Source organism: Bactrocera dorsalis, chromosome 1 (assembly GCF_023373825.1).
Source record: "Bactrocera dorsalis isolate Fly_Bdor chromosome 1, ASM2337382v1, whole genome shotgun sequence".
Lineage (NCBI taxonomy): Eukaryota > Metazoa > Arthropoda > Insecta > Diptera > Tephritidae > Bactrocera > Bactrocera dorsalis.
In genome coordinates this window covers 27,447,939-27,472,814 of record NC_064303.1, presented here as the reverse complement: position 1 = coordinate 27,472,814, position 24,876 = coordinate 27,447,939, and the positions used below count along the sequence as shown (strand labels likewise).

Genomic DNA, 24,876 nt, shown 5'->3' with positions numbered 1-24,876 from the left:
GCTGACTATTAGATTAGTATTTTTTAAAAATCTCCTCAAGGTTTACCATTTCTTATGTGATGGCTGTTTTGAAGGCTTTAATAAAACGAGAACGGTTTGGAATATCAATGAAATTTTTAATTCCTGTGTAAGTACATTCGTACATATTCCGTAAGTCACCATTGTATGTAGCGCTCTTATTGAAAAACCCGGGCTGTTATCTCGCGCTCCAATATTGGTTCCATAAACTTCTCTTGTTCGGCTATAAGGCCCATAGTAGAGAGAAAGTTGTCCTTTGAACTACTTGCCGTTATGGTAGGTGTGCTGACTGCACACTATACAATAGCCTTCCACACATCAACCTCTAATTATTACCTTAATTATTTTGACTTTCCAAGTCTCTGCTCTGGTTTGATAAAACCAACATACCTAAAATACCTACAAACTAATTTGCATAATTTCTCACATAAATACTAGCATCCGCACATACATACATACATATAAACCATTTACTCCATTTAGAGACATAATTTCACTTCACTTTTTACTGCCGCATAAGCGAGTGCCTTATAGTACATATCCACATATTTGGCACACGCACCTCTTTTTTTGGAAATTCTAACAGCGTTTGCCTAAATTTGTGCTCAGTAATTTATTTCGCGGGAGAAAGTTGCTTAACATGGCAACAAAACATTATTCATGTGAAATATTTTCGGGTAATTTGATTTTGCTGACTCTTTAGGTTTGACTTTTTTTGGTTTAGTTGAAATGTTTGCGAATTTCCTATTCGACTTTGTTGCTTTGTTTACATTTTATGAGTCACATAAAATATTTTGTGGTTAAGTATATTCATACATATAAACATAAAGACATAAGTATGTTAATATGGAAATAGATAAATATTTGAAAAATGATTTCCCTCCGGTGAAATGAGAGCATGTATGCATTTAAACTATCCCAAAACAGCTGACTTTTCAACAAGAGTCAGTTCATTTTTCAAAACACTAGTCTGTTGTAAGTATTTTTATACATCTGCAACATTTTGCTACAGAGTATAATATTTGTAGTTTAATTCACCTAACGGTTGTACGTATCACGTAAAATTAAGCGAGACAGATATAGGAATATCTATATACACTATATATGAACAGGATTACGAGAAAAGTTGAAATCCCCTTGACTGTCCGTCCGCCCATCCCTCCATGCAAGCTGTAACTTGAGTAAAAAGTAAAATGTTTTGATAAAAATTGGTATTCCGGTACCTTGACAAAAAAAGTACGAGCTCGTAAATGGGCGTAATCAAACCACTGCCACGCCCACAAAATCCATTAACCGAAAACGTATAAAGTACCAAAACTAAGCACTAAATTATATATAAAACTCGTATTTTGCGTAGGGCATCGCAGTAGCAAGGAGTATCTATGAACAAAATCTTAGAAAAATTGGATGTGGTCCCACCCTCTAATAAGTACAATGTACATATCTCCTAAACAACTCCAGATACAACAACCAAATTTACCTAGCATAAATATTATAAGAACTCCTACCGACGTTAAATATTATTAAAAGAGCGATAAATGAATAACTAAGTATGCCAGAGACATTAAATATTACCTCCGAGATGGTATGTATGAGGACCCTTTAATGCAGCCAGGGTCAAAATTAGACCGCTTTTAGGTGAAATCACATATCTTGAGACCTGTCCGATCGATTTCAACAAAATTTGTTACGTGACATTTCTCTGACATTTTTAAGTCACAGTGTGACAGCCACGCCTACTTCCTTTATAACGCAATTTTAAATTCCATTTGAAACTTTCACCTTCCAGTTTAAAAATTTAGAATAAATGAACATATCAGGATTAAAATTTGCATGAATAGTGCATTTGGCGTTGGATGACTTATCAAAGTGATGGTTTGAGTGCAAAAAATGCAATTGCTTCAGTTGATGTTTGAGAGCTCGCATTATCGTGATATAGAGCGATCCGTCTTCCATGATTAGTTTTCTTTATAATTTGGTTGCATACCACTCAGAATTTAGTGCTCTGCGTTGTTCCAGTGAGATTGTTGCAACATGTTCACTTTTTCCAAAAAAACAGCCAACGATTTGCATGCACGGGCTTGGTGCGCGATCCGTAGATTCGTCTCATCTGTAAACCAACATACAAGCGACTGTTCTTTAGTTTCGGCCTCATAAGCGTAATTCCACTAACAGCTGTCCCCGACCACATAGACAATTTCAAAGCACTTTTGTACTTTTGTGACATAATTCTCGACCAATCCGACATAAGCCTCTTTTTATACCATGTCCGTCTGTCTGTCTGTCTGTATATATACGAACTAGTCCCTCAGTTTTTATGATATCGTTTTGAAATTTTGCAAACGTCATTTTCTCTTCAATAAACTGCTCATTTGTCAGAACTGCCGATATCGGACCACTATAACATATAGCTGCCATACAAACTAAACGATCGGAATCAAGTTCTTGTATGGAAAACTTTCACATTTCATAATTTATCTTCACAAAAGTTGGCACAGATAATAATATAATATACGAAAAAATTGTTCAGGCCGGCTTACTATATATGTATGTTATTTTCTAAGGAAACAATGTAATCTCCGAAGAAATTTTTCAGATCGGTTTACTATAGCATATAGCTGCTATACAAACTGAACGATCGGAATCTGGTGCTGGTATGGGAAACTTTTGCATTTGACAAGATATCTTCACGAAATTTAGTATAGATTATTTTCTAAGGCAACAATGTAATCTCCGAAGAAATTGTTCAGATCGGCTCAATATAGCATATAGCTGCCATACAAACCGGAATCAAGGGCTTGTATGGATAACTTTCGCATTTGACGTGGTTTTTTTGAGCGAACGACAAATTGTATGGCATCCAACGTAAAAAAAATTCTACAATGAAGCCCAATTTTGATATTTAAGTTTATTTACATTTTGCGTAATTTATTCTAAAATCTCAAGTTTTGCGCAATTATGACACATGCTTTCGAAGAACACGTTTTCGCATCTCTCTTTATTATAAACTGCTTGTCGTAGCCGTGAATGCATGAAAAAGAAAACAAATATTTGTTGTATTTGTTTCAAAACATCAACGTTCCACTAACACAATACAAATCAAAGAAATTTTGGTTAGCTAACTAACTAATTAAAAGAAACCAAGCATGAAATTAGGATAAAAACTTGTTCTGCGTTCGTAACTAATTTGACTAATGTCTAACTAATAGGTGGAAACGGCGTATTTACAAAAATACAGAAATATTTAAATATATGAAAACATACATGCATAAGTATTTGCACCATTTAGTTAAGATTTTAACACCTTTTGAACCCATCATTAATAAGTGAATTATTGAAGGCAGGTGCTTAAGCTCATTTTGAATTTGTAAACAGATAATTATTGAAATGAGAAAAGCAAAAACATACTATGTAAATACACACATCACATACACACTTATAGAAATATTAATTGTACACATAAAAGAAGCTACAAATAATGATATTTGAAAAAATTACAAATCTACATGAATTCATATACAGATCTGCTACTGAAGGTCCTGCGCAATTGCCGCTAACCAGAAATAAACTAAAAAAGTATTCTTTTAATTTCTATAGAAATATTTATACATATGTATGTATGTACATATGAAATACAACCAATATGTATGTATGTGTTTATATTCGAGCACACATTCATAGATCTGCAAAAATTCACAAAATATGATCGATGTGCTAAGTTTTGAATGAAAACCACCATTTGGCCGACACCAACACAGTGTTTACGGCTGTCAACGCTGTAGCAGAATACTATTTATGAAGACATGCTGTATATGTATGTACGTGTAGTGTACTCTGCAGAAAAAACAATTGATAGGCAATGAAAATAATTCTAAGGAAAGTTTCAGGTAGCATTTAAGCTCTAACTGTGTGTGAAAATATAAGTATGTGGATGGAGAAGAGTTGCAGTGAGGTTTTATACGGATGGTTCGAGCTGAGCTTGCTAACTGAGCGCTCAAAGCTAGTCAAGAAGTGTCTGTCCTCACTAAAAGTATCACCAAGTTACTCCATCATCAAAGTCGTTTGGCTGATAATCATTGCGGAATCGCTGGAAACTGCAAAGCCGACGATCAAAAGAATATTGCAAGCGCATAGGAGTGAGTCGTCGATCAGAGCCTGCTCAGCGCACGCGAGATTCATTGGTTCAGTGGTTGAACGCAAGATATCAAGGAGATGAAACTCTCCTGGATTTAACTGAAGGCATCATTTTAAGGGAGTATTCTAGTCTAGAAATTTTTAAAAAATCGAAATTTTTTTTTTACATCCCCAAAATTTTTATTTTTATTTATCGAGACTCAGAGGTTATCGGTATTCTATTAGTTATCGTTGCAAAGTGATTCGTCGTAATTGTATCTTAAACTCGAAGTAGTGGGAACATTTATCCAAAAAATTACCTAGAGGCATCATCACGAAGATCATCGCTTAGATAAGTGTCAAATAAACAAGCTCGTGGCGAGTTTCTTCAAAATGTTATATCAAAGAACAAATCAACCAAGGAGAAAATACGTTATTCGACCTTCAGACATTATTATAAAAGCTGCGAAAAAAAAATCTTCTTTGACTTTGACTAAATGATATTTTAAATTGTTGTCGTTTTGCGGAGGAACGATTTGTGTACAGCAGCCTAAGTATATTGAAGTAAATTCTCAAATTTTCCCGGCAAAGTATTAAAAAATAAATTTACATGAATGGAAATGTTCATCACACTTTTCTTGAAGTACCAAATTTTCTGAATTAGCAATTAATTTTTTCCGAAAACTCACACTAGAATTCGTACGAAAGCAAAAACTTTGGGAAATACATATGTACATACTATACATATATCGTTGTACGATTTTTCGATTATGAAATTTCATGAAGTTATCAAACTGTATTCATATGTATGTATGTACAAATAAACCCATAGTGGATCAGACGTACATACATACATATGTATATGTATTTTTACTGATTATGTAACACTGTCATTGTGATTATTGTCAAGTCTATATACATTGTGTAAATATAAATAAGTATATAACACGCACAAATATTTGTATGTAAGTAAACAGATATGTATGTACATATATATTTATGTACACACATGTATTATTTAGTACATGAAAACGAGGAAGTGCTACAAATGCTACAATTTTTTCGTATGACATGAAATTCTTGTCTGGCATTTTGCTTTTAATAGCGATAGAAACCACAGCAACCGCCATCACCGCTGCAACCGTGACGACAAAGTCTATTAGCAAAGCATATCAAGAGTGAATGCGAAGCAAATCAGAGACCGTACTTTGGACAACAGTTTTAAAACAAATACTTACATACATATACATATGCATACATAATAAAGTAAGCTATAAATAAATAATAAAGGGAGCTTAAATTAGGTCATAAGCATACAGAGAATTTTGAAATATCGTTTTGCATTATTCTTAGAAATATGATTTTGCTTTTAACTATAAAAACGAAGATAATAATTTTTGCGTTACGCCTTTTTTATATAATTTCTTTTCACACAGACCAAGTCGGGTTAAATCTTAAACATAATTAGAATGACAAACCGCAAGTTTCTGAAAAAGCTTAAGATGAATCACATTAACACCGAAGTCAATCCTAAGCTTAACGTTTTAGCCTAAGCTCCAGAGTCAAAATTATGGATAGTCGAATGTACGAAAACATACGAAGCATTCTACCACATTTAAGATATTAGTATAAATCTTATTTCAAAGATCTTAAAGTATGTATATCTTATGTCAAAAAACAAGAAAAAATGTTAACTTGCTTGCACCGAAGCAATAATATCCTTCTTACAAGAATTTCATTTTGATCGGTTGTTGTTGTAAGGAATGGTGCCAAGTTGACAGTCCTTGGCTGGATAAAAATTAAGGTCCGTTCCGGTTTTTTACACCCGTCTATCATTGGAACGGTAGTGGTAATAGTGACCCGTTTTGAACAATTTCTTCGGAGATGAAACTATTAGCTTAAAAAATAAGACCAACCAAATTTTGTAAAGGTATCTTGTCAAATGAATTATCTTTCTATACCAGCGCTTGATTCCGTTCGTTCGGTTTATATGGCGGCTACATGCAATAGTGATCCGTTCTGAACAATTTTTTCGGAGATGAAATTATTAGCTTAGGAGGTAAGACATCCCAAATTTGGTGAAGATATCTCGTCAAATGAAAAATCTTTTCATACAAGTACTTGATTCCGAACACGTTCAGTTTGTATAGATATGCTATAGTGATCCGATATTACCAATTTCTTTAAGGGGTTACGGGTAGTCAGAATTTTCAAAAAATTTATTTTCGTTAAGTGTAATCTCTTAAAAATATTCTCTGAAAATTACACGTTGATCCGATAATTAGTTTTTGAGTTATTCGAGAAATACGAAAGAGAGCTCGGGCACTTCAAAGCGCAAGTGTTAAACTTTAACTTGAAAACCCCTCAGTAGATTTTAATGAAATTTATACGGCTTTTAGAATACATAACAAACTCGGGCCTGACCGAAGGATTTTTTTTTTCAAAAATTTCGATTTTTTAAGACCAATTACCTGTTAATTTTTTCCCAAAAATTTAGAAATAAATTTCTTGAGGCCGCCATTTTGTTTTGTTAAAAAAAAATAAAACCCTTCGATCAGGCCCAGGTTTGTCTATTTATAAAACTATTTTTTTTGTCCGATTGATTTTAGATGAATCTCCAAGGACTTATGGTTGTCACCGCATGCACCTTTTTTTGGAACTGGGTCAACACAAACACGTATAACTTTGGAAATTAAATTTTTTTTTTGAAATTTTCGTGACTTCAAGTCAACACATTTTACTTTACTTCTTCTTCTTCTTCTTTACTGGCGTAGACACCACTTACGCGATTATAGCCGAGTCAACAACAGCGCGCAAGTCGTTTCTTCTCTCCGCTACGTGGCGCCAATTGGATATTCCAAGAGAAGCCAGGTCCTTCTCCACTTGGTCCTTCCAACGGAGTGGAGGTCTTCCTCTTCCTCTGCTTCCCGCGGCGGATACTTCGTCGAATACTTTCAGAGCTGGAGTGTTTTCATCCATCCGAACAACATGACCTAGCCAGCGTAGCCGCTGTCTTTTAATTCGCTGAACTATGTCAATGTCGTCGTATATGTCGTACAGCTCATCGTTCCATCGAATGCGATATTCGTCGTGGCCAACGCGCAAAGGACCATAAATCTTTCGCAGAACTTTTCTCTCGAAAACTCGGTACGTAGACTCATCAGATGTTGTCATCGTCCAAGCCTCTGTACCATATAGCAGGACGTGAATTATGAGCGACTTATAGAGTTTGGCTTTTGTTCGTCGAAAAAAGACTTTACTTTTCAATTGCCTACTTAGTCCGAAGTAGCACCTGTTGGCAAGAGTAATCCTGCGTTGGATTTCCAGGCTGACATTGTTGGTGGTGTTTACGCTGGTTCCAAGATAGACGAAATTATCTACAAATTCAAAGTTATGACTGTCAACAGTGACGTGAGAGCCAAGTCGCGAGTGCGACGACTGTTTGTTTGATGACAGGAGATATTTCGTCTTGCCCTCGTTCACTGCCAGACCCATTTGCGTTGCTTCCTTATTCAGTCTGGAGTAAGCAGAACTAACGGCGCGGGTGTTGTGGCCGATGATATCAATATCATATGCTAACTTTGGAAATTAAATTTTTTTTTGAAATTTTCGTGACTTCAAGTCAACACATTTTACGATTTAATAGCAAAAAAATACTGAAAATTCTAATTTTTTCGTGCCTCTGACTACCCCTAACCCCTTAATGTAAGTATTGTCTTAAATTGCCAAATTTCGTGAAGATATGTTGTCAAATGAAAAAGTTTTCCACCGATGGTTCAGTTTGTATGGTATGGGAGCATTATACGCTGTTGGTCCGATATCGGATTTTCGATGGACTTTATTAATGTCAAATATACACACGAGCATCAAAAATGTTTCTACAATTTTAAATTTGTTGCTGTAATGCTTAAAAGTTACCGCTTAAAACATGTAAGGCTTCCACACCAAACAATAACAATGCCTTCCGAATTCGGGAATTCATCAGCTGATTTGTTGTTATAATCGATTTTTTGCAAATCTAACACAATGTACGCCACATAGCGGTTTCGCAGAACCAAACCGCAAATGTAAATGTGTAATCTCCGACTTGCTGGGCATGAGATGCACAGATGTTGACACACCAGTGCATGCAAAGTTCAGTGAAATTGGTGAAGCAGGAGGTGGAATGGTCGAGCTAAGTGCTGACTGCACACGCAAACCAAATATAAGACACGCATGCCATACAATTTATTGCTTTGCCGTGTTTCTGTGCCCGTTTGCGTGTGTGTATATGTAACTAAATTCATTAAACTCCAATAAACTGCCTTTGTTAGCCGATTCTGGAAATGGTTGACGAAACGAACCAACAATGAGATGATGCATGTAATCGTATCGTTGCGACCGACAATGACAGTATGAAACTGTTACAATAGCACGAACAATAAAAATAACAACAACGCATTGGTAAAATGCAGCAGGGTTGACATTTGATTCCGCGGTCGCAACAGCCGCAGCCGCAGCTTCAGCTTTTCTGATATGCATATACAATGTACCTAAAAAATGCATACTTATGTTTGTATATGCATGTGTGCGTACACAGCATGGTACAAAAACTGAGTTGGTTGCTCGCTGTCGTCTGCTCTGCTCCCAAGCCGCTGTAGGGGAGCAAAGCAGGCAGCAGCCAGCAGTCTACAAATAAGGTATTGGCGTTTAAGTGGGCGACGTGGCTGCGGTGGAAAACAAGTACCGAAACACGTTTAAGTGCTATTTGGCCAACGGTACACACGCTTACGTTTATATATGTATACATTCGTAGGTATGTATGTATATCTATGCGTTGCTGCTGGCACTTAAGCCATTAAGTGTTACATACCATATCGGTCCATAAGCTGCTCTGCTACTCGCTGTATGCATTCTACTAACATATACACATACATTCATATATTATGCTTTTGCAGCGCATGTATGCAATTTTGCTTTGCTCTTCATAATGTTTTTCGTAATTTTTCTGTTTTGTTTTCACGTGTTATTCTTGTGTTTACTTTACATTACATATTATTTTCAACAATAAATCACGCACGCACACTCACGCCCACCACAAACATTAACAGTGCACTATTATTTATATATTTTCTTACATTTTCATTTAAAATTTATGATATAAACACTGCTTACTTTGAAATATTTGTTGCTGCTTTTATGCCACTATCGCTGCCTTCTTCTAACCTTTTCATAAACTTGCCAAAATCGGTTGACTGACCTTTTAGCCAATATCAGCTTGTTATTATTATTTCCTATGCTCTCTGCTCTAGTTTATTTTATTGCTTAACTCTGGGCAACATCACTCACACGCGTCTTTTCATTTTATACACATATTTTGCAACGTAACTATTTTTGTATATAAATATGTATCTGTGAATTATTTTGTAAAAAAAAAAACAACACTTCTTCTGCGCTTGTTCTTTTGTATTGGTTTGTTGTTATTGCTTGGTATCCGTTTCCGCACTCTTGTCTCGCACAATATTCAATTCACACTACGGGACGCGTACACGAAACAACCGACACCGACACTTTGCAACACTAAACTAAAATCACTGGCAAAGCAAACGATGCTACGAACGTCCAATTAGCTTCACACTAACGTTTAGTTAACGCTTGAAACACCCTGTGCTGGCATCATTTGGTAAATCGTGCGACTAGTCGGAGTAAATATAAATACTTATAAGCATAAATACGCGCTTTTATTATTTCCAATAACGTGCTGTCTAATATTAATTGTATAAATGTGAAATTAATATCCATTAAAAATAAGTGAAATAACTGTATTTTGTATTTAGCAGTGCACTAGATTCCTATTAGATTTCAATTCGCACCAATTTTGTTGTTCCTCTTCACATTAACTTTCGGTTTTGTTTATTTTGCCACATGCGCACTATGCAAAACAATATTATACGACGTTCAGAGTACCACAACTAACAGCTGAGACAATATAAAAGGGATATTCACAACAAGTTGCACAGAGTAGTGTTTACGAAATTGTTTAAAATTTAATGTTTAAAGTTTATTGTTGTATGAATACTAACTATTAGTTAAGGTTGAGTGTTGAGAATTTCCATATTGTTTATAAAGGATCTTACGTTAAAATAAGAAATCGATCAAATACGAATATATAGTATGAGTTGAAAGTTAAAATGATTGAATGTCACACAATGAAGAGCACAAACATTCCAATTTTTCGGCGCGATGTCAATTCTCAACAGGCAGGATTTTAATCATGATTTAACTATAGAGGTTCAGGTAATTCCATATAGAGGTTGTATTACTCCGGAGCTCGTCTTATGAAAAATTTCACTATAAAACGGGACGGTATGTTATCAATTTTAGTCACAAAGACTATTAAGATATCTTAAATATTAACCAATTATGCGGTATAAAGATATGGGTTTATGGAAAGTAATGACCTGATTTCATCAATTTTTAGCACAAGGGTATGCTTATATCATAAAATATATTTCAACACTAGACCTCAAATATGTATTCACCGCTATTGTCGATAAAAAGTTAGGGTGTAACAGTCTTATTATGGAAAGAAACAACCATACAACTTTAATTTGGCACGAGTGGACGGACAGGCAGTCACCTGGAATTCACTCGTCTCGCATTCCTGATAATTTATAATATATATGTATATAACCCTATATCTATATCGATTAGTTTTAGGTGATACAAACAACCATAGGAGAACACAACTATAATACTCTGTAACAACATGTTGCGAGGGTATAAAAATCAATAAACAGAATATCATAACTACAAGGGTTTTGATGACAGTGTCGGAGAAATTTAAGTAACTTGTTATTGGGAAAAATCTACGATGCTGCAAGGGCATAAAATCTCTGCATATAGATAAAAGTTCATCCAACTGGCATGGATGACATTAATATTTACATTTACAGTAAAAAAAAAATAAAAATTCTGACAGATGAGAATGAAATTTTCACATTTTCGTCGAGAATACAAGTGATAGAATAAAATTTTGACAATGTACAAATGTGTATGTCCATATACAAATATACATACATACAATGAACAATGAAGAGAGGAATTGCAATAATAAAATATACGGGCATATTCCAGAAACCGATTGATTTAGTTTATTTCGAAAACTTTACATTTGACATCAAAACAGCTGTTTGAAGTAAATAACTCTTGCTTTCAACTAATATGTAAATATTTTATTTTCCAAAAATTTTAATTTTCTTGAATGAGCATGAGTGGTTTAAGAGTTTTTGAAAGTAATGGCTTCAACTTGCAAAGGATTAGAAGTAGGCTTCTCAGGTATAGTTCCAATTCGTTTGAAGTTACTGATGCTCTATTTTAATACTTTTATTAACTATTTTATATGTGTTTGAGGTATCAGAGCGAAGGTTGTACTGGTAGTGGATAGATTAGAAGGTGCATGAGCTTTCATTATCAGTCAAATTTGACACGTTAAATTAGGTTAGGTTATCAGGCTGATATTCCTTAAGTAACGAATGTTTCTGGACAGCTAGAACGTGAGTTCAGTGTAATTAAAAGAAGCGTCTTAAGGCTGCCAACAATTTGTTGAGGCCACAAATATCAATTCCAGCCACTGTGCCTGGTTCGTAGGAGGTGACTACTGAGGTACTTCAGTTGGACAATGGGCGCTGCACCGCGTGGGACCCAATAAAACAGTGTTCAGTTAGGACACACATCTTTTCGACGATGTCAACCATGCTAAAAACAAGTAATTAGACAGACCTCTTATGTTTCGCTTTGATCCAGAAAAATATCACTGATGCTCAGGTGGTGCTGGTTAACCAATACTTTCAAAGCTCACAATGTTCACGGAGCCATTGCTAAAAGACAACAGGCCTGTGGAGCCCTTTGTTGTAAGCTGCACATCGAAGCAGTACTTCTATTGCTACCTTAACTGCAAAACTCCTAACACTAACCTAACATTTTACTACGATATCACATTAAAATTATGCGGTTTCTGGAACCGGCGAATTGCACAGCGTTTGTTCACAGTGTACACAGCGTGCTTCCTCTTATGAAAAAAGTATAGGGGTATTCTCTTGCTCTTGCAAAACTCGGTGCACGGTGCAAGCATTGCAGATTTACAACGGCACAACAACAAACACACGCAGAAAAATATTTGCAAGGGCTGTGAAATATGTCAGACCAAAACCCATGTATATTTGCGTGCAATGTTACGAAAAAATAAAATTGCAACCCTGTTGTAGTTGCCATTTTACATAAAGTCATATTTTGACGTTAAATTGTTGAGGAAGGTAAATTTTAATTAGATATTATAATATCTATTTAAATTATAAAGATTTGTTACAGTTTTTTTTTATTAAAAATGTAAGCAGAAGGTGCGCCAATTCACAATAGCCATGCATAATAGTCATTTACAATAAATTTAACGAATCAGCCGTTCATATATCATATTTCGGTATAGTATTTTTGCAATCTGCAATCTTGCAAGAGCAAGAGAATACCTTATTTGTATCTATAAATCTGTTGTCTTTGGTTTTTCTCATGAATTTTCTATTTACAATCGATACGGCTGATTTTGACAGCTGTTTTCTTTATCGAATTTCTTTAGACAATTTTTTTTGTTTTTGGGCAATCGACACAACCTTATACATACATATAATTGAATAATGACAGTGAGCCCGTTATGAACAACAATAAATGTAAATATATTTATTTGACAAATTATTTGTTTGTATTGGTTTATATTTATTTCATAGTTGTCATTAGTCTTAATCTAAGGTAGACTTTTTTCTGCTTTTTGCTGCGAAATTATTTTTCATGAAGTAAATAAAAACGAAACAAGTAAGAAAGAGCTAAGTTGGCGTGCAACCGAACATTCTATACTCTTGCAAATTGCAGGAATCAAAGCCAAAGAAATACCTTAAGGTGTGAAATATGTATCAACCAGAGGATCGAAATTAAATTTTATATACAGGGTTTGTCCGGAAAGTAATATGACTAAGTCGATTTTAAAAGAAATTATTGAACCATTCGTTACAATTCAAAATAGGCTTTTCCTGCGCCAATGCAGCGTCACGGAAGGCATTGTCCGGAATAGCTTTGAGAGCCGAGGTGCATGCTGCTTGGATCCCCACTATCATCTCAAAATACTTGCCTTTCATCGGCCTTTTCAGCCAAGGCAACAAAACAGTTTCGGTATCATACTCATAATTCGTCACCTGTGATTTTATTCAAAAATTAAGGGTCACTTTCACATATGTTCAAATTTTCTTGGCACACTTCCACTCGCCGCAATTTTTGGTCGTCAGTGAGCACTTATGGGACCATTTTCGCGTACACATTGCGCATGTTCCAGTGCTCCATCACAATGTCATGAACCACAGATTTTGATAAATTTAACATCTGGACAATTAAACGAATATTTAGTCGACGGTCTGAGCTCAAAACTTTGCGCACACGAGTCACATTATCGGTGTTTGTCGAATTTGCAGGTCTCCAAGTCTTCATCAGCGACATCTTCCCGGCCCTGCAAAAAGGCCTGGTGCCACCTAACCACTTCTTGCAAAAGGGGGTATTCTGGTCTAGACGCATGAATTTTAGGCATTTTTTAAACTAAGATAAAAAAATTAAAAACGTTTTTACTAACCATTTTTTATATGTCTTTTATTGACATTTTAAAAATATAATAAGAAATTCAAGAAAAAAAAAACAAAATTCGTCGAGATACGGGCCGTTGGAGTGGGGGCTTCAAAAAAACGGTGCGTCCTGGTTGACGTGATTTCAATCCTTGTAGAAATCTAAAACACAAAAAAAGAGAAGATTCTTTATTAGTAAGGATGTTGTTATCGGGTTGACTATTTAAAAAAAAAAAATTAACAAAATGGCGTCGACTTGAAAAAAAAAATTTTTTGACCCGATTTTTTCGACCTTTTCGAATTTTTTAAAAATACTTCAAATCAAAATTTTTGGAAATCCAAGGCAGACACGATAGAGCATTGTATAAAGAAGATATATACCAAATTTCAAAGGGATCGGTTCAGTAGAACTTGAGATATCATGTCAACCACCTCCAAAAAAGTGGTTTCGAAAAAACGCGTTTAAAGTTTGGGAGAAAATTCTAGTGAACACGGCTGTATCGCCGAAAATAAATCGAATTTTGAAAAATCTTTCCAAGGTCATATTTTTGAAAGTCTAAACTTTCAAAATATGCAAAAATAAAAATCAATTTTTTTTAAATCCTAGAACAGAATACCACCTAAGCAACATTTGCGTAAGGCTGCTTGATCATATCAAACATCTCTGTCGCAGATTTACAGAGTTTCACACAGAATTTAATAGCTCTGTTCTACCGAAAGCTGCATTTTCGGTTTGCACCACTTACAGAAACATATTGCGCAATAATGTTTGTCCTGACTCACCAGGTGCTCGGCGACAACTGACCAGCTGGGAACGCCCTCTACCGAATCCAGTCGGTGCGCGCATACTCCGAAGTACAGTCGCGGCGGAAGAATATCAGTACTCCGGACAAACCCTGTATGCAAAGTTTTGGCCCATTATATTAATTGCTTCTTGATTTTTGTACTGGAAAGTGAAAGAATCAAATGGAATTGTGCTACATGAGAAGTAGTTGTAGTCCGATTTCGTGCATTTTCGCACTGTCACTTAGGAATATGAAAAGAATGTAAATTAGGTCAAAATTAGCTGGTCGAATCCCGAGATATGTGTTATCACCAAAAAGTGGGTGCCACGCCCATCGTAAAATTTTCACACCTTCTCATATCATCGCAGCGTTTTAATAGTTTTTAACAGTACCGTTATATAGAGAGTGAGCGGGGTTATCTTTCGATTTCATTTATTCATCACGCTGTCGGTAGGAGCTCTTATAATATTTGCGCTATGCAAATCTGGTTGTTGTAACTTTAGTGGTTTTGGAGATATGTACATTAAACTTATTAAAGGGCCCACTTTTTCCAAATTTTAGCCTTGAGTTCTATATCTTATTATGGTGCTTAGTTATGGCATTTTATAGGTTTTCGGTAAATGGCGTTACTGCTGTGGTCCTATTATGTATATACAAGTATAACCCTTTACCTATCTCGTTTATTTGTAGGTGATTCTTACAACCGTTTGGTGAACGAAACTGTTATACTCTGTAGCAACAAGTTGCAAGAGTATAAAAATGCAAAAGATAAGTTAGGTTATGAAGTCGATCCTGAGAGGGGTGTCACTTAGACAGCTTAGAATGTCGGTCTTTTGTGATAGAAGTCTCTCTGAAAAAGCAATGTCCGATATAAAACAACTATAAAAACGTTCTCATTCAATTTAAATTTTTGAAAAATTCTCTGGTTAAGCGCTTAACCAGAACTTTATCAGCAACATATTAGGGGGATTCTCTTGCTCTTGCAAGATTGCACGATGCCACAAAATGCAAAAATCCTATACCGAAATATGCACGGCCATGAGAGCACCAATTGCTGAATCTAGTGATATTGGAACAGCGAACACGGCCAAATTATTGTGAATTGGCGCACCTCTGCATTCATTCGTAACAAAAAACTGTAATAAATCTTTATAATTTAAATAGAAATTATAAAATCTATTGAAAACGTATCTTCCTCAACAATTTTACGGCGAAATATGTCTTTATGTTAAATGACAGCAGGCACAGGATTGCAGTTTTGTTTACGTGTTATTGCACGAAAATAAACATGGGTTTTGGTCTGACATATTTTACAGCCAATGCAAATATTTTTTTGCGAGTGTATTGTTGTTGTGGCGTTGAACCAAGAGAAAAATTCTGCAATACGTGCACCGTGCAAGGGTAATGCAAAAGCAAGAGAATCGCCTTATTAAAAAATTAGTTTCTCAATGTCAGGTTAGCTACCATCTGTCAGTTAAATGGAAAGTACTTAAACGAAAGAAATATTCTTGCTTGGTATCGAATCAGGACAGATGTCAGCTGTGAAATCTATCAGCATAGACGGAGTTCAGACGGGGATTCTTTCAAGCTTATTATCATTATTTATTAAGCATATTTGCATCATATATGCATATTACAAACAAGAAAAAAGGATTAAATATTGTTAAATAACCGAACATAATATACATATTCTTTTGAAGCCGAGCTTTGTTGCAACAATCATAAGGGGTATTCTCTTGCTCTTGCAAAACCCGGTGCACGGTGCAGGCATTGCAGATTTACAACGGCACAACAACAAACACACGCAGAAAAATATTTGCAAGGGCTGTGAAATATGTCAGACCAAAACCCATGTATATTTGCGTGCAATGTCAGGCAAAAATAAAATTGCATCTCGGTTGTAGTTGCCATTTTACACAAAGACATATTACGTCGTTAAATTGTTGAGAAAGGTAAATTTTAATTAGATTTTGTTACAGTTTTTTTGTTAAATATGTATGCAGAAGGTGCGCCAATTCACAATAGCCATGCACAATAGTCATTTACAATAAATTGACTAAATCAGTCGCTCATATATCACTAGATTCTGCAATGGGTGCTCTCGTGCCCTTGTATATTTCGGTGTAGTATTTTTGCAATCTGCAATCTTGCAAGAGCAAGAGAATACCCCTATAGTAATTTCAAAATGGAAAAGAAATGTCCGCGAGCTATTGCGGAAAAGAATATTAAGCGAACGACACGGTTTCTTCGTATTTAGTAGAAACAGTCTTCATCTGACCTTCACATACCTAGTTCATGACGTTTACACAGTTTTGTGAACCATTTTCCATGGGATTCCCAATAATGAAACTATCTATAGGTCAGCTAACCACAACTTGATGAAAACGGCTCTGTCTGTTAAAGTCATTCAGTTAAACTACAATACCAACGGGTAAGGCTCATATTAAAATGTGTAAGAACATTGAAAAAACAGCTGTAAAAGTATTAAGCAGTAAAATTATTAGGCATCCAACTGCCATTTAAGTTGTGGTTAACCTAACCGATACTACTTTTTTCGATAAAAACCCGTTTTTTTACTATAACTTAACTGACCAATGGATGTTAAACAGACATTGAGAAAACAGCCCTAAGTATAGAAAAGAAAAGGTATAGTTTGTGTGATCAACTTGAAAGCAAGTTTTTGATCGTGTAAGTGCACCGTTACATCATAAGAAAATTTTTTCACTCCAACTCAACACGGAAAAAATGTTACCGTTCACTCCCAAAGAGAGAAATTAGTTGTGACCAAGATATCCATATGTCACGTCATAAAGGAAGCGAACGTTTCAACTTGCATAAGGATTGCAAACAAAAGCATTACCTTTAATTCGTACACAAATTTCGAAATTAAAGCATTTTTCTATCAAGCAAACTACAAAAGGGGCAATTGCGAACATTGCAACTTTTTTTCACCCGTAACTGAAATAATTGAAAATTTCACTAATATTTTTCCAGAGCTCATTCAGATCGTTATTCTATATATAGACGATCCGTCTTAACATTCGTAATATTCAAAGCGTACAATTGCATTACATTGAAATTAATATTTGGATGGAAAAAAAAATTTACAACAATTAGATTTCTAGATTAGCATTGCAAACGAATTTTTAACATATAAGGGGTATTCTCTTGCTCTTGCAAGATTGCAGATTGCAAAAATACTACACCGAAATATTCATGGGCACGAGAGCACCCATTGCAGAATCTAGTGATATATGAGCGGCTGATATAGTCAATTTATTGTAAATGACTATTGTGCATGGCTATTGTGAATTGGCGCACCTTCTGCATACATTTTTAACAAAAAAAACTGTAACAAAACTTTATAATTTATATAGAAATTATAAAATATAATTAAAATTTACCTTTCTCAACAATTTAACGACGTAATATGTCTTTATGTAAAATGGCAACTACAACAGGGTTGCAATTTTATTTTTGCGTGACATTGCACGCTAATATACATGGGTTTTGGTCTGACATATTTCACAGCCCTTGCAAATATTTTTCTGCGTGTGTTTGTTGTTGTGCCGTTGTAAATCTGCAATGCTTGCACCGTGCACCGGGTTTTGCAAGAGCAAGAGAATACCCCTATAAAACTTAAAGTAATAGAACCCATAGGTTCACACAGAACTTTTGCTTCGCTTTACATCAGACATTTATAGAAACAAAACTCAGCAAAGCGAAGCGAAATGTTGTCGCCATTTTCATTAACGATTATGACAGAAAATATAGCACTCATTCTGACATAACCTTAAAAGGAATTTAGCTTATACAGACAAAATTTGTCTATTTGCTTTTGCAGGTTCTGTTAAGTTTATAACAAAGTTTCCGTTAAAGAAGAGTATTTTAATATTCCCGTAATAAAGTAAATTATGACTAGTTCTCACAAAAATTAACATGCAAATTGCGAAATTTCAAGCATAATAAAGAAAGACGTATGTGAACTGACCTTTATGTATTTGCATTTAAACAGCTGATACATTGCTGTGCCCTCAACATTACACGTAAAAAGCAATTAAGAAAAGGTTCTGTGCAAACTAAAGTGAATAAGATGAGTGAAATTGTAAACAAATACTGCTCAAACATTATCATAACCTATGGTTTACACAGTAAACTTCGTTATCATTCATCTATAAGAGAAAATAAAATTGGATATATAACGCCAGTTGGAAGATGCAGTGAATTACCATATATACAGATATAAAATTATAAACAATAAAGAAAGTATTGGATATTGCAAACAAGCAAGCTTTTGCACCTTCGCAGTTCAAGGTCATAATCCGGTTATTAAGAACGGGATATTGCGTTGCAAAAGTGCAAAATTAATCAGCAGTGCTGCCATACTCAAAAACACTGAGTTAAATAAATTGCAACATTCACAACGTAGAGTTTGCACTAATTAACTGAATATGGCAATATTGTAGAACTTTTAATTACTACGGAATTTGTATTGAAATTTTGCGTGCTGTCCGACTTATTTTATAAAATATGAAGAGGAAATTACAACAAAAAAGAATTAAAAGATGGACACAAAGCGAAATAAGTAAAATTATTGACTATATGGCAGAACATGGAAATTTGGAGGTATTCATATTTGAACTTTTATCATGTAATTAATTAAACTAACGAAAGTTGAGTTTAGAAACCAACAGCACGAATATACTATGAGACATTCCTAGAAATTTCGCCGATCGATGCAACTTGGGATTTAATAAAATGGAAGGTGCGTTATTTGAAAACACTCTACGCAAAGGCGAATCAATGGTTAAGTTCTCCCGAAGCTAAATTGCTAAGCGAGGAACAGGTTGTTGGTAAATAAAGTCATAGACTAAAGTTGAAAAGAAAATTTATAATGAAATTAATTATATTTCAGAGCGTTTACAGAAAATATGTCCCAACTATGAGCGTTTACGAAAGATATTTGGCGTGAAGCAAGCGCAAGTTGTGGAGATTCTCGACTCGAACGACTCATTTCCCGATTGTTATATTGATGAATTTGAGGAAAATAGTGACATGGCGGTGGATGTAAAGGTATTCGCTGATTACGATGGATTTGAAAACCTTCCAGCAGATGAAACTGAAAGCATGATTTTTGAAAATAAATTAAGCGCAGAAGTGGAAATTACTCAAATGTCAACCAATTCTACACCAGCACTAAGCGATGTATTACATGAACAGTTAATTGCAGACGAAACGCCAGCTGCAGAAACTTCGCCCGACACCAAAGATGCGAGCAACGAACAAACGATTGCAAAGCGGGTAAAAAAAGAATCACTGCGACATTCACTCTCGGCCTTAAGTCAAAGTCAGGAAAGCCGCAATGAAATGCAACGGCTACGATTGAAATTTGAGGAATATAAATTCGTGCAGGAATTTCAATTTGTTAAACAGAAATTCGAAGCCGAAATGGAGTTGAAAAAGCAAGAACTCGAATTAAGAAAAATAGAAATAGAGAGTAATGAAAAGCTAAAACTCATGGAGATTGAGAAAAGCGAACGAATCGCTAAATATGAATTGAATTTGAAATATAATGGACACAATGATAGTCTGCGCTCAGACTAGTGGTGATGAACATTTTTTGAGATGAAATTTTTTTATTCCTGTCTAATTTCTGTTACTTTGAAAGGTTGTTAATTTTTTTTTTGTTCTTAGAGTTACACAAAGTACGCAAACCCCAAAAAATGGTAAATCTAAAATATATATATTTTTTTAATTCCTAATTATGTACATATATGCTTGTGATAACAATTTTTTCGATCCGGTATTTGGATTTAAAAATTATTTTTAATTAAGACTTTCGGAATTACAAACAAAATTTAATTAAATACTTTAGCCAAAAACAAAATAAATATTTTCTATTGCAAAAGTGTCAAGTATCTTTGAGAATTATTTTAAATCGGTGTTATTGTGTAGAGTGGATAGATGTCCGAACGAATGCATTTAAGCAGTACGTGTATTTTTTTGTAGTTATAAGTATTAATGAAGAAGAATGTAGAAACCAAAGCAAGTTAGCGCCAGGTCAGTCATCAAAGATTTTGCATTTTTTTATAAAAATATAATAAACGATTATTTAATAATTTAAAAACCATAAGTCTTATTCGTGGCATTGTTTATCAGAAAAACTTCTTAAGAAATGTTTAAATTTTTCTGTGGTTTATTACAATATTTTTGCATTATTACTATTAGTTTATGAATATACATACATACATACATATATATATATTTGTACCAATTTATGAATACAATTTTTCACAATACACGTAAAACTCTATAACTAAATAAAAATGTAAATAAAACGCAAAATATTTAATTATTTATCAATATTCTCTTTGTCGCCTTCAAAGTAATCCCCTCCAAATGTAAACACTTTTCATAAGCACTTTTTGGGATGGCCTTCAGCGAATATTGTTTTATCTCTTCGATCGACTGAAAACGGAATACATTCCGATAACTGTTGATTTGTTTGCATGTCAAGCTCATAAACCCATGTCTCATCGGCAGTTATAATGCTCTCCATGAATCTGGGATCGGAATTCGCTCGCTCAAGCAAGTCCAAAGGGACCTGTTTACGGTACTACTTTAAAAATAAATCCAGCTTTATCGGCACCAGTCGAGCAAAAACTGAAGTGTGCCGACTTAAACCACAGATCTCATTTTTGGCTTAGTAGTTAAGGTCGTCGCATTCGCGACTGGGCTCCCACGTCACCGCTGACATCATAACTTCGAAATCGTAGATAATATCTTCGATCTTGGAAGATATATTATCACCAACAACGTTGTCAGCCTCGAATTCCAGCGCAGAATAACTCTTGCCATTAAGTGCTACTTCGGACTGAGTAGGCAATTGATAAATAAAGTCCTGTCTCGACGAACAGAAACCAAACTCTAAATCACTCATTATTTCCGTCCTGCTATATGGTGCAGAGACGATGGCAACATCTGATGAGTCGACGTTGCGAGTTTTCGAGAGAAAGGTTCTGTGAAAGATTTATGGTCCATTGCGAGGTGAATATCGCATTCGATGGAACGATGAGCTGTATCAGATATACGACAACATTGACATATTTCAGCGAATTAATAGACAGCGGCTGCGCTGGCTAGGTCATGTCGTACGTATGGACGAAAACACTAACGCTCTCAAAGTATTTGACGTAATACGCTCCGGGAGAAGCAGAGGAAGAGGAAGACCTGAACTCCTTTGGAACGACCAGATGGAGAACGATCTGGCGATACATTGCGAAAAGAAGAAACGACTGTCGCGATGTTGCTAACTCGGCTATAATCACGTAAGCGGTGTCTACGTCAGCAAACAAGAAAAATTTAGAAAAATAATTTTTTTTTTATATTCTTAGCCCGTGGAATTTAATTACAATTTCCGGATGCTTTTTTGTCACAATGTGAAATGGATTTATTCACCTAACGGTTGAATATATCACTTAAAACATATTGAGATATAGAGTCATATATGTACGTAGATTGCCTTTTATACTTCGGTTTTTTGAGTGCTCAAAAATGCGGTTGCTTCGGTCGATACGTCAAAGCTCTATTGTCGTGATTAATTCGTTCGTTCGTCGTTAATTTAAAAAAAAAACCGTTCTATCGGGATTGTGATACAAAACTGTAATTTGGGGATCGCATTAGAAAGGGATATCTGTACATTGAAATTTTAAAAATTGTAGACATGGTCTAATAGTTTTAGTGTGAGCATCTCACGTACCTCTAAAGCTCTGTATATCAACCAATCTTTCTGGGGACGAATCCTTTCGGTACTTCTTTAAATTGTGTGAAACGAAAACATCGTCCAATGTTGGAAACTAATAAAATAGTGATAAACCCTTAACCCTTTCAGCGCCAAAGGACTTTTTAAAAGATGTCAAACATACTGTTACGAATTTACTGCTTGATAGTTTACTTTGTTAGGTTCGTATCTCTGGATTGACAAATAAAATCAACACTGTTTAATTTAATTCAACAACTCTTTATTTCACAACTCGTCTACATACCTATAACTATTGTTCATAATAAGGGATGCATATAGCAATACAAATACAACTGCCTAATCGTCCCGATTAGGCACAAATCCTCTTGAACCAAATGGGGCATTAAGTCGTTTCATCACCATATAGGGTCCTTCCCAGGCTGTCTGCAGTTTCGGGGACAAGCCTTTCTTTCGAAGTGGATTGTACAACAGGACCAGATCACCTTCTTCGAAACCTTTTGAATTTGCCGCTTGATCGAACCGGTCCTTCATCTTATTGCTCATCAGATGCGTATGCTGTCTTACCATTAGATGCAATTCATTCATTTCTTCCTTTAAGGCAGAACAATAATCTCCATCATTTCTTACCGCTGTATCAACGATTTTCCGCATATGTGAACCTTGTTATCCAATTTTCTACAAACGCTTCGGCTAATGAATCTCGTATGCTGTTCCATTCACCCTCTCAATGTAATCCACAGCCAGTCGTTCTATTTCGGTTGCGAATTTCGTGAATTACACAGCATCTAACTAGTATCTTAATTTCCCACATAACTCGTGGTCTCTATACAACACAACCCTACAAGAAACCTTGTCAAAAGTTTTTGACTCAGTTAATCACACACTACTATAATCCATTGAACAGGATACACTTCCTCCAGGCTTGAAGAAATGGATCATGAATTATCTGAATTCGAATTTAAATTCAAAGCTGAAATGGTATTCGCTACACGCTACTGTTTAATTTCTATATCTCGAAATTCCCTCCTCTAGAAATAAAGAGCAGTAACAACCCGTAAGTCGCTAGCGAGCACTATCTTGGTGAAGTACTAAGAAACATTGCTGGGATCTCGACCGGCCATAAACAACGCAACACTAATATGGTCGCCTGGATGCAGTAGGACGCAGTTGAAGAAGACATAGAGCTGCCAGTACACTGTTCTTCAGATAATTATTGAATGTCCGTTGATGTTCCCCGTTGAGCATCTGAACGGTGAGGCCTTTATGCTTCTGGTTAAGTTGTACAACGCACTCCTTTCGGAGTTCCCTCACGATACTAACCACCAATTGCACGCATCACAAAACCAACTCACCTATAACCACTTTCCTTTTTCTTCGTAGTCCGTTCGTTTTTATCCCTTCAAAACTGTCCGTTTCCTGGACCTTCCTATAAGGGACTTCAGTTTAAATTAGCGCTGTTCCCCAATCAGGCTTTAGATACAACAACAATAGCTTCTCAATATATTGTTTCCGTAATAGCTACTAAACCTTTTCTAGGGTGTTACTGAGAGCCCACCAATACAGTTCTGCCAGAGAGACGTATTTTTAGCGGAACGATAAACTATTATAACTTTTTATTATATCATTTTTTAGTTGATATGTTTGTAAACTGAATTAAATTGGGATATATTCTTAGAGCTTGGAAATATTTGGAATTCGTTCCTGAAATCCGGCAAGAGATCGCATATGTCGGCCGAGGATTTTAGACTCATTAGTCTCTCCTAGTTCCTATTGAAAAGTTAAAAGAGTGTCTGATTGATCTGTCCTTATGTAAGAGGAGGAATTTCAAAAAATCGACTTTGAAGTGCATAGCATGAATATTACAAAGACATGTCAGTCGACTCTGATGCATTCACTTGCCACTTGGTAGATCGCGGCGCAATGGAACAGTGCGCGAACCATGTAAAATGTGGACACCTTACAATGAGAAGTTCTCTTGCAACTTTTCTGGATCATGGTCGTCAAAGATTTTCTGGAAAGACTTGAGGAAGTCGGTCGTTGGGTGATTTCCTACCTGGACGACGTAAATCTCATTTTTGAGGAAAAATTTCTGAATACCGTGTATTAGCTAACAAAGGGCTACCTTATTATCGTGAGAAACTGGGCTGCTGAAAATGGCCTCTACATTAATGTTAGCAAGAACGAACTGGTTTTATTATCTAGGAAGTACAAAAACCAAGGTACTCATTTACGATGGGAGATGGGTGAAACGTATGTATATACGGCCTACTGGCAGTGTTCAGCACCTAGAACTAATCCTAGATAGGAAGGTCTAGTGGAAATCCAACATCGAGAAAATAACCAGGAAAGCATCGTTTGTAATGTATGGAGTTTTGAGTTTTTCATTTGTCGTTATGTTGTAAGATTGAGAGTAAGAACGAATTTCCTTTCCTGCTGAGGACAAGGTTTTCTATGTTTTCAACTATTGGGAGAGTTTTTTGTTTAGACATACTTAGGCACAGCTGTTGGTCTCCATGTTTTTTAATCAAATTCACAGAACAAGTTACAAATTGATAAACAA

The 24,876-nt window shown here is 35.4% G+C and overlaps 2 protein-coding genes across 4 annotated transcripts in view; one reads left to right on the top strand and one right to left on the bottom strand.

Moving 5' to 3' along the window:
* The window catches only part of So5a1 (Solute carrier organic anion transporter family member 5A1), a 71,639-nt gene extending 61,646 nt beyond the window's left edge, over positions 1 to 9,993 (bottom strand). Inside the window, exon 1 of one of the 3 annotated variants that reach the window (XM_049459165.1) lies at positions 8,984 to 9,993. The gene's annotated coding sequence lies outside the window, so the exon portion shown is untranslated. The remainder of the gene's footprint in view (positions 1 to 8,983) is intronic. The other 2 variants (XM_049459177.1, XM_049459170.1) reach the window with 2 other exon arrangements.
* Positions 9,994 to 18,470: 8,477 nt separating this feature from the next.
* On the top strand, positions 18,471 to 20,878 carry LOC125778261 (uncharacterized). Its single transcript, XM_049455008.1, has 3 exons — positions 18,471 to 19,180; positions 19,239 to 19,407; positions 19,470 to 20,878. The coding sequence occupies exons 1-3, from the start codon at positions 19,085 to 19,087 to the stop codon at positions 20,156 to 20,158; spliced, it is 954 nt and encodes a 317-aa protein (XP_049310965.1). The 5' UTR covers positions 18,471 to 19,084; the 3' UTR covers positions 20,159 to 20,878.
* The last annotated feature ends 3,998 nt before the right edge of the window (positions 20,879 to 24,876 follow it).